At 44.0% G+C, this 11096-nt stretch overlaps 1 protein-coding gene across 3 annotated transcripts in view; it reads right to left on the bottom strand.

Moving 5' to 3' along the window:
* CACNB2 (calcium voltage-gated channel auxiliary subunit beta 2) overlaps positions 1–11096 on the bottom strand; it is a 277727-nt gene that overhangs the window by 195960 nt on the left and 70671 nt on the right. The window contains exon 1 of one of the 3 annotated variants that reach the window (XM_045285601.1): positions 446–522. The exons of the other annotated variants lie outside the window; for them this stretch is intronic. Coding sequence (XP_045141536.1) covers positions 446–496 — 51 coding nt within the window. The 5' untranslated portion in view covers positions 497–522. Of the gene's footprint in view, positions 1–445; positions 523–11096 lie in introns of those variants that run through there. 3 annotated transcript variants of the gene reach the window in all.

Raw genomic sequence — 11096 nt, 5'->3', positions numbered from 1 at the left:
CAACACAAAAAGCTAAGTCGTTCGGATTTCATAGAAAGGCCTCCACTACTAAAAAAAAAAAAACAAAAAATGGGAAGGAAGAAAAGGGGAAAAAAAAAACCAGTGGCTGGCTGTCAGCATGATCCGAGCAGCAACAAGTACTTGTCTGCGGCTGTAAAAAGCATTTTCATGTTCCACTCGATTTCTCTGCCACCCCTCTCCCTCCGCACCAGCTACTAAATCAATCTCAATAAGACAACAGTTTAAGGGCAGAAATACAGTTTCACTTGCTTACACGGCCACAGCCTGTAGGGGTAATAACATTGCGAATGACAACATTTCTGGCCACTTCAAAGAAAAAACTTCCCAACAAAGTCAAGCAACGAGAACGTGCTTTTAGCTTGAGTTCATTAACCCTTGAGCCCATTGCTGGGTCTTCTTTGACCACCCTCGTCTGTCTGCTTACCCACGGAGGAATGCGCTTAGTCTGCGGGGACCCCAGGCGTCTGTCCAACATGCTAGCGCAGTTCCAAGGGGGCCCAGCGCTCCAGCAGAAGAATCCTCACGGGGACGAGAACTCAGCACAAGCGACACGCAGCTAAGTCTCGCTTTTTCGGAGCAGCTTATCAACGCTACCCCCCCACCCCCCCCAGCGGGCTGGCTGGGTGTGTGCAGTTTTTGCCAGGTTGACTTTCTAAAGTCCTTCAGATTCCAACAGTCCTCTCTGTTCCAGAACCATGTTGGCGCCTTGGAGCAGCCCATCAGTCAATTAGCACACCAAGTGGGAGGGGCTTCTCCTCTTTTGAATTATGTCAGTTGGCTGGGAAATGGAAGTGACAGTTCATGAATATCAGATGCATGGCTTCAGGCAGCCCCTGGGCCCGCCCCGATCCAGGGTAGAAAGATAATGGGCTTTTGCGCAGCTGGGCAGCCTGTCAGCAGCCGGGCACACTACTGTCCCGAGTGAGTCGGGGCGAAAAGTGAAAGATTCTTCCCCTGTGCACTCGCAAAAGCGTTCACCTTTTTAATCGGATGATCTGGGTCACCTTTCAAGTACTCAGTGGGTATGGAAAACAAAACAAAACAAAAGCCCAGCTAGTTTTCACACAGTCAAAGATGGACTTCCCCCTGGTGGCACAGTGGTTAAGCGCTTGCTCGCTTACAGGAAAGTTGGCTTTTCCACCAGGTACAATGTTTCACAAACATTTCTAAAGCTTTATAGGCTGGAGACACTGGAGTGTGGTTCTGTTATGTCCTACAGGGTCACGATGAGGTGGGATTGTGTGGACAGCGGCGGGACTTTTTTTGTTGTTTTTTCTCCGCTTTGCTGGAGAAAGTTGAAGCTTTTCGTCCCTGTAAAATGTCAGAGACCCCCAAGGGCAGTCCCACCCTGTGCGGCAGGGTCTCTCTGAATCGGAATTGACTCGAGGGCAATGAGCTTGGTTTGGTCTTTCGGTAGATAAATATAAGGTTACTTAAAGCACACAGTTTTGTACCAAAACCACTCGAAAAGCCAAAATTCACAAAACAGGAAAGGACAACCACAATACGCTAAAAACATGTTTGCATAAAACAAAGGACTGTTGTTAAGTGTTGAGTGAGTTAGTTATGACTCATAGGGACCTTCTGCATAACAGAATTAAACATTGTTTAGTCTTACACCAAGCTCAGAATCATTGCCGTACTAGAACCCGTTACTGCAGCCACCTTGTAACGCCATCTCCTGGAGAGACCCCCCCCTTTCCCTCTGGCCCTTGACTTTAACAGGCACCAAAGGATTACTATTTTAAAATATTACAACAAACCTCTAAACCAATAAGTAAGAACGCCAAATCTAAAACAGTAAGAAAAAAATAGATAAACCGGAGAAGAAAAGGTTTTGGCGGCTGACAACCCTAAGATGAAATGCTTGACTTCACCACTAATCAGGAAATGTAAATTAAAATCACAATATACCATATAAGAACTTTCAGAGTACACCTGTGTTAGACTGGGTAATTTAGAGAAACAAATCCACAGAAACTCATGTATGAGAGAGAGTTTTATGTAAAGGGTAAGTATACATCAAGAAAACATCCCAACCCAGTGCTGCCCAAGCCCACAAGTCCAACATTAACCCATTAACTCCTATGTCCAACCCCAGTCCACAAAGTCCTCCTCTATCTCACAAAACAGACACTATGATGCCGACTGCAGGAGGAAAGCTGAGTCAGTGAGCGTGTAAGCATATCAGCACTGGCAGGGGTCTCCACACGGCTGCTCCAGCACCCAGGGCTGCATCGAGGTAGGTCCATGTGGCTTCTCCTCAGGGATATCTTGCAGGAAGTGAGCCTTGCCAGCTAAAGCAAGGAACTGGCTATGGCCGCTGTACCCTGGTCCAACCAGCACAAAGCAAGAGACCTGAGAACTGGAAAGGTGAGGCTCACTGAGCCATTTATCCCTCCGCCCTTCAAATGACCCCACTTGAGGTTGGCACAATAAACTAACTATATCAATGCCTTTAAGGATTATGATTCTGGTCAGGATGTACAAAGGAGTTAGTTAACTATGGCCTTAGTTAACTAACCAGTCAAGTAAAGGTTGTGGCCACCTTGTGCATGACTTTCAAACTAAGAATGTGTTTCACATTTTTACAAGATTGAAAACATTAATATTTTGGGACACATGGAAACTACGTAAAATTTAAATTTCCTTGTTATGAAATAGAAATGCAGTGAAACACAGTTGTGCTCATTCATATATGCTTTGCTCTACAACTGCGGTGAGCAGATATCACACAAAGCCTAACGTATTTACCATTTGACCCTTCAAGAAGAAAGCCAGTGGCACAGTGTTAATGTGTTGGGCTGCTAACCACAGGGTCAGCAGTTCCAAACCACCAGCGGCTCTATAGGAGAAAAGATGAGACTATGTACTCCTGTAAAGATTTACAGTCTTGAAAACCCATGGGGAAGTTCTAATCTGCCCTATAGGGTTACTATGAGTTACAATCGCCTTGACGGCAGTGAGTTCAGAGTTTGGTGAGTTGTAACGAAAGTGAGTTTGGTGTAGATCTCCATCCTTAATACAACTTAAAGGAAGTCTTACACAACACACAGGGGATAAAAATCCAAACTCACTGCCACAGAGTCAGTGCTGACTCACAGTGACTTCCTCTGGGTTTCTGAGATGGCAACTTGTTCACCAGAGTAGAAAGCCCAGTCTTTCTCCTGCAGGGCTACTGGAGGGTTTGAACTGCTGACCATGCAGATCGCAGCCCAACACTTAACCACTACACCACCAGGTCTCCCTTACACAGGGAGATATGTGCACAAAATACTCCTGGAGACACGCTGGGTTATCATAAACAAGTGGATAGAAGTTAAATGTCTATCAACAAGAAAATGTATAAATGAAGTTTAGAATGCTATTCATCAATGAAAGTGACTTATGTGTAATTCCATAGATAACTCATCACAAACATTGATAGAGGAATGTACGGAACTTACATTACCTTAAGAGCTTGTGATATAATTTGAATAAAGTTGTAAAATATCCAAAAGCAAATATTAGTAAAAATGTAAAGGTAATTAGGAGATGCTCAATTACAAATCCAGTGCTGTTATTACTTAGCTGGTAGGCTGTAACTTTGGGAGGGTTATGGAGTAGCGGGAACACTTCATTAGCAATATTTTATGTGTTTTGCTAGCTGAATCACCGGTCATTATAGTAGCCTTTGTGATTTTTTTCATATATCTGAAATAAGTTACAATACATAAATGAGTCAAAATATGATAAATATCAGGTCATTATGTAGTCATTGAAAAACTTACGGAACCCTTTCATGACAAAATAGATGACATATGAGAATAAAAAAAAAGAGAATAAGTAAAAGAATAAAAGTAGACTGCCAATTTTTTTCACATTAAGAATTTCCACTGTTAAAAATGCTTGGGAAAAAAATCTACAAGGAAACCTATAAATTATATTTATAGTGGTGGTGTCTGGGTAATGGTTTTGGGGTTTGGGATTTTTTTCTCTCTTTTCAAAAACTTTAGTCCTTTTCAAACCTTCTACAGTAGGTTTGCATTAACGTTTCAACCTCAAAAGCTTCTTAAATATCTAAAAGGCAACCAACCAAAATTCCCAAACTAAGCCCACTGCCATTCAGTCAATTCCTACTAATACGGTCCCTATAGAGATTTCTGAGGCTGTACCTCTTTCGAGAAGCAGACAGCCTCATATTTCTCCCTCAGAGCAGCTAGTGGGTTTGAGCCACTGACATTGTGGCTAGCAGGCCAACCCTTACTGAACAGTGTCACCAGGGCTCCTAAGGAAGACATAATTTCCTAGGGATATTTGCTTTTGACTGTTTTTCACTAATTCCTGTGTATGACAATACCTGTAGAAAACTAGCAGCCATGCAAATGAATTTTATCTAAAAGAAGTGCAGATTGCTGCTGTCTTTGTGGGATTCGTCCAGCCCCCCTCTCCCCACACCCCAAACCAGCTTTCTTCCTCTGTACAACATTAACCTGTTCTGATTTAGCAATTTTAGCATAGCATTCTTTCTTTCATTTAACTATAAATACTTATATCTCATGTATAATAGTTTCTTTACTGTCCTTCTGGTTCCTTCATCCATGGGTACAAAATATTTTACACAATTCTATCTTTATTTTAAGTTCATAATTCTTGAAGATTTATACTTTAAAATCAGTTTTCCTTTAAAACATGTATCTTGTAGCATGTATACATGTAAATATATTTCTCTTCAGACTATCTCATATATGACTGCTGATGACCCAAATCTAGTGCACGTTAATTTATAATATCATTAAAATACAATTATAGTGGCAAAATGTTAATAACTAATATTAATTTCAGTTAAACTGATGTTTGAAGAAGAATGAGGACAACAATATGGTCAGACCTTCCACAAATACCTCAAATCCCTCTACTAAACATTTTCAAAATTGTCATAATTGTACCATTTTTTCACTCATTAATCGGAGGTAATCCATTCATATTAGAAAGGACTGAGTGACATTCTCTCTGGGTGTCTGCGAAAAGGATGGAGAGAAATTGAAGATGAGAGAATAAAGAAGCAGATGGAGCAATGGGAAACAGACTATTGAGAGGGAAAAACAGATAGGGAAGAATTGAGGTTGCAGAAAAAGAAAGGATGAACTTAGGATGAGACTAATTTAAGACGATGCAGTCAGTTTGCATAGTATGGAGAGACATTCAACTTTGGGTGAATATGTCAAAATCCATAACAAATGTTTTTGTCTGTCCTACTTTTGGGTGATTTTCAAGATGAGTGATTATAATCTACTAAAATCAAATTAATTGCCATTGAGTTCATTCCAACTTAGAATATTTGTAATTAAGGGATGTCTAAAACACATGTTCGTATACGATGAATACAATGTATTAATTAAAGATAAGGCAGTGTCCTGATTTTGTTTCTACATAACTAATATTTTTGTCTCCTTATACTGCCTGTTCGTTGTTGAGCACTGGGAATGAAAGACTCAGAGAAACGGAAACCCTATCGTTCCCGCTTCTCAGGAGCCTCCTCGGAATACAGGGCATGAGACTTCCAAGGTCATTGTTGGGATTACATCACACCTCTATGACATCAGGGATGCACGTCACAGACGCTAAACAGATATCCGTTGTCCTTAGCTGTATTTCAGGAAGTGATTCCAAACTGGTGGTGATTTTGCGGCTCGACCCTGCCATTCAGGGATCATCTGGTAACATCCAGAACATTTCTGGTTAATCACAGGGTGTGGCATAGGGTTTACTGGAAGCCGGTGGGCAGAGGTTTGGAATGTTGGGTAACATCCACGGAGGACAGGCCAGCCCCACCACAAAGAATCATCAATAGATCAAATAGCCCAGCTTGAGAAATTCTTATCTCAATGCCGTTGATGTGAACTCTCTTAAATTAAAATCCAAGGAGACATAACATCAAATTCAACTAATTTCCAGTCCTTCTTCAGGTAGCCCTGATGGATGGGGAGATTGGAGAGGCAGGAGGAGGGAGGGTGATAATGCATTTGGACTATCCCAGGAGTCCTCTGGAGAAGTTCTTGGCTCGTCTGTGCTGCTGGAAGGAGCAGCCCAGAGGGACCACTGTCAGAAACTGTGTCCACTGTGTGTGAGGTGGAAGGACCCGGGGTTTCCACAGGACCAACCAGCAAGCACCCTGACAACCGCCAGCATCTGTTTAAGATCCCTTCCTGGAGCATCCCCACCTCCCTCGCACACTGTCTTGTTAAATGGTGAGACGCACTTGAAGAAAATGACATTATCACTATAGAATCCCTGCAGTGCTGTTTTTGGTGTAATTGTTTTATAGGAAAGCTATATGGAACTCATGAATCTGGGGAGGCAGGGGGCGGGGGTTAGGGGTGGATGAGGGTTGTTTGTGTTGATGCATTTGCATTCACGATTGTTATTCACTACAGCAGTCCCAGTGGCATCGTGATTTGGCATGATAGGGCTATTAACCACAAGGTCAGTAGTTCGAAACCACCAGCTTCTCCTCGGGAGGCAGAGCATCTTTCTACTCCCCTAAAGAGTGACAGTCGCATCTTTCTACTCCCCTAAAGAGTGACAGTCTTGGAAACACACAGCAGCTGTCCTCCCCTGTCCTACAGGGTCACTATAGCCAGCATCGACTTGAGGGCAGTGGGGGCTTTTTGTTTTGTGTTTGGTCTACATAAACAGAAGGCAGGGAGGAGGGCTTCCTTCATGCTGACTTGTCTGTCCGAGGAAACATTCCCACTGGCTGTTTTACTTTCAAACAGCAGCAGCCCTCTCTGGATGAGGAGGTGGCGGCCCAAGTATAAATACGGTATGTTGCCAGGAGCGGGGGTGGGGGGTGGTGGTGGTGGTGGGGTGGGGGGTGATGGTGGTAAGAAACACAGGATTTTGGAAGTCATGTCCTCCAAGTGGCTACAAACATCAAAGTACTGCGTGTGTATCTTACCGTCAAGGACGGTGAAAGAATGTCCCTGATCACACCCCAGCCAGTGTCATCTTCGATTACCTACGATCATGAGACGGGCACGACTGTGAGTAAGTGCCGTATGCATTAGCCAGCCGTGCGTCACAAGATCCAAACTAGCGTGTGTGTACGCTCTGAGCCTCACATGTGTTTTCGGTAAATAACAGCCCCAACACATCGTTTTCTCAAGAGAAATGAAAAAATAGGGAACGATTTCAAATGTCAGAGGGAAAACAAACCAAAGCAACACTACATCAACAAAATAGAAACGGTCAAACGCAAGTGAGTTTTCTTTCACATAACAATCCAAGTTACCGTTCATAACAAATGCAATGTCTTTTTACTTCTTCTTTTAAAAAATGCCAACAAGGCTAGTGGTGACTGAGGAAGAACTATGTGGACAAGGGCCGAGCAACATTATCCTGAAGCTGTCTGTCCCACTGGATCCAAATACTTGCCCGATGCGTTTCTTTTTTATTTCAAATGTTTACGCTTTTACTTGAACTTCCCACCAGCTTGTTCTTCTAACGAGGCACCACCTGCCCCAATGCATAGCCAGCTAGAGAGAAGGTGAGAATCTTCATTGAACTTAAAACCACACTAGTAAATGAAGGCTCCCTTTTAGTTTCATAAAAATGTAGTGGCACGGAAACATTCAGTTGGCTTTTTTGTCCATCTCCTCTCCTAGATAGAAGAACTCTGTGTGTGTGTGTGTGTGTGTGTGTGTGTGTGTGTGTGTGTGTTACATAATAAGCTCTTCATCATTAGCGAGTGTAGACATTTAGTGGCTCAGCGGTAGAATATTCTCCTTCATGCGGAAGACCTGGGTTCAATTACTGACCAGCACACCGCAGGCACAGCCACCACCCATCCGTCAGTGGGGGTGTTGTGAGTTGCTATGATGCTTCCATACTAAGATACACTAGGAGGAAAAGCCTGTGACTTTCTGCCAAAAATAAGCCCTTGGGAATCCTATGGATCACAACCGTTCAATCCACCTCCAGGCATGGGGATATGGCATTCTGTTGTGCGTGGGGTCGCCAAGATGTGCAGCCAGCTAAGAAGACATCATCTGTGAAGGGCTCGTGTTGAATCGTGAATCAACTCCCTTCGTGACGAATCTAGCCATCCAACTCTGAGAACCAAGAAAGCCTGCTCTCCTCGTAACCCTCGTGGTTCTATGGGAACTACTTGAAAACAATTACTGCTATACGAGATGAGGCACAGTAGTTCCATTATGTTAAGGGTGTCATGTCAAACAATTCTAGGATAAGCAGGAGGAGAAGGCATAGGAGAGGGGGTTCCTACGCCTCCATAAGCCCCCTCCTTCCTTCGTGGGTCTGTAACATTGTAAATTTTACCCTGAAAGGCACTAATTAGATCCATGAAATGAATTACTGTTGAGTCAAATCCAACTCACTGTGGCCCTACAGGACATCATAGAACTGCCCCAAAGGATTCCCAAGGCTGTACATCTTTGTGGCAGCAGCCTGCCATACTTCCTCTGGGCAGCAGCTAATGGGTTCAGTGATGAGCCAAGTACTTTAACCACTGTACCAGCAGGGATCCTGAAAGTCATAGCATCTAATTCTTTGACACTTGCAACTGGCCTGTTAAAAATGGTTGTAGGTTCTTTCCATACCATTAAAGCTATCAAAACATCTTTCCTGCATTAACTATAAAAGAAAACAATGCGGATTACTTTCTGTAGTAGTTGAAGGAACCCTCACATTAGTGTATTGTATTTGTGCTTTACTATCACGTAGGAAGACAAGGGCCCCTAAAGTATTTGCTATGAGGTGTGTGTTAGGGATGAGGGAGATGATGTGAAGTGTGGAGTTTTTGTCACTGTTTTTAGAGACGCTCCTACTACTCCGATTTCCAGGTTCACCCGATCCTCCTCCATCTTGTTGTCTGCAGGGTTTCCCTCCTGGAATGTTCACTTCTTACCTGTGCCAGGACGGTAACCTCTTCCCTAGTCCTGAACACTATACTCCTGCCAGCCTCCCACCCCTAAGGAGAGTATCCCTCGACTGCTACTCCCTATATCCAGACAAAAAACTGACCAGCGAGGTCCCGTCCACTCTTTCTCCAAATCTAACCCACACTACTTCATGCATGGCTACCCTCCTTTTGAGCAATAGTCTTGAACTCCAGTCTCCAGCCAAAGGGATCTTTTGAAAGCGTGAATTAGCTGCGATCGCTCTACAGCTTAACATTCTCTGAGAGTTTCTCACCGCAGCTGAAATATGTGTGGCCTGCAGGGCCGGGCGAGATTTGGCTCTGGCCCACACTCTGACCTCATTGCCCCTCACTCTGCCCGTCATCGCCACCCTGCAGGCACCCTTCCTTCTGTGCCCGGACTGCACCAAGAACATTCCCAGGTTAGGGGCTCTGCACTGGCCGTTCCATCAGCGTGAACGCTCCCCCGACAGGCACGCAGGTGGTCACCTCCTTTTCACTCCATCTGTGTCTCACTTCAAATCTCTAACAAACGGGCCACCGGGAGCAAACAAAGACTTCCTCTGGATCACACTGCCCCGTTTCCCTTCCTTTATGCCACATAGCGACGGTCATGAGGGTTGTGAGTGGCCATTTAGTCAATCCTGGCATTTAGCCCCCTCATATGCGCTGGTATACTTTGTGCTATCTTTAAAAAGTACTTCTAAGTTTTAAAAGCATTAATTTATAAATTTGGTAAAATAATATGAACAGATCAGGAAAATGTATCTGAGGAAACAACGGATTGGGGATAAACGTACTATCTTAAAAAGGAGCAGATGAATAAAGGCATTAGTTAAAAATGTAAGGTTTTCTTGCCATATTCTATTTCACTAATTTCTACATCCGGGCAGTACATGTAGGACACGTAATCCTACTTTCTGGGTTTTAATTTACTGTAAATCACAAATGTGTGATTTGTTTACTCTTTGACACATGGACCCAGAAGTGATTACTTGCTGTGCCACACTATACAGTAACTCAAATTAAGGCTCCCTGGTGGCACATGGTTAGCACTTTGTCCCTGTGTGAAAGGCGGGTAGTTCAAAACCACCAAGCACTTCATGAGAGAACGATGTAGGAAGAAGCCTGTTTCCATACAGATGGAAACCGATGGGACATTCTTTCTCTTCAGCCCATAGGGTCTCATGAGTCAAAATAGATGCAACAGAAGTGGATTCCTTTGCTTGCTTTGGTGGTTCAATGGTTAAGCACCAGGCTGCTAACCCCAAAGTAGGCAATTTGGACACCACTGGTTCCTAGGCACCCAGATCTGGTGATTTCCTCCTATAAAGATCATGGCCCCGGACACTCCCGGGGCAGTTCTACCCTGTCATGCAGTGTCAACCAGCCACTGTCACCTCCATGGCACACAACGACCACCCTAGGGTGGGGTTGCTGAGTGAGCTGTCCCTGTAGCGGTCCCAGAGGACCCCACCATTGTCTTATAGACAAACTATGGTTAATCTGTGGATTTTCTAACTGGAAATCTGAGCTAGACTGTACCCAAGTGGTTCCCAGAGGCCACAATTGCTCCGCTAAACATTCCCACTTGCTTTAGATCCTTGGTTCTCAGCCTTGCCACACCCTGGACTCCCTGGGGAGCCTTACATTATACCAATGGCTGAATTCTACCCCTGAGATTTTGATTTAATTGGTGTGGGATGCGACTTGGGCATGTGGATTTTCAGTAGCTCCCGAGGTGATTCTAATGTGCAGTTCAGGTAGAAAATGAATGCTTTAGCCCAACCCTAAATCCAGTGCTGTCAGGGTTCGTTTCAACTGATAACAACCCCGATTGAAAACAAACAAACATAACTACCATCGAGTCAGTTCCATCCCCATCGGGCAGGACAGAACCGCTCATTTTGGTCATCAAGGCTGTAAATCTTTATGAGAGCAGAAAGCCTCGTCTTTCGGGGGAGGAATAGCCAGTGTGTAACCACGACACCACGATTACTTTAGTAAAATTACAGTTCTGAAGTAGCAGCGAAAATAATTTTATGTCTGGGGGTCACCACAACACGAGGAACTGTATTAGAGGGTGGCAGCATGAGGAAGGTTGAGAACCACTGCCTTTAGGGTCATGTAAATTCTTCTCCTTTTTGCTGCAAGA

The sequence above is a fragment of the Echinops telfairi genome, unplaced genomic scaffold (genome assembly GCF_000313985.2).
Source record: "Echinops telfairi isolate 266 unplaced genomic scaffold, ASM31398v2 ScPeMD7_7473;HRSCAF=8511, whole genome shotgun sequence".
Lineage (NCBI taxonomy): Eukaryota > Metazoa > Chordata > Mammalia > Afrosoricida > Tenrecidae > Echinops > Echinops telfairi.
Note: the sequence above shows the minus strand (reverse complement) of the source record. Positions and strands in the feature narration are given on the sequence as shown.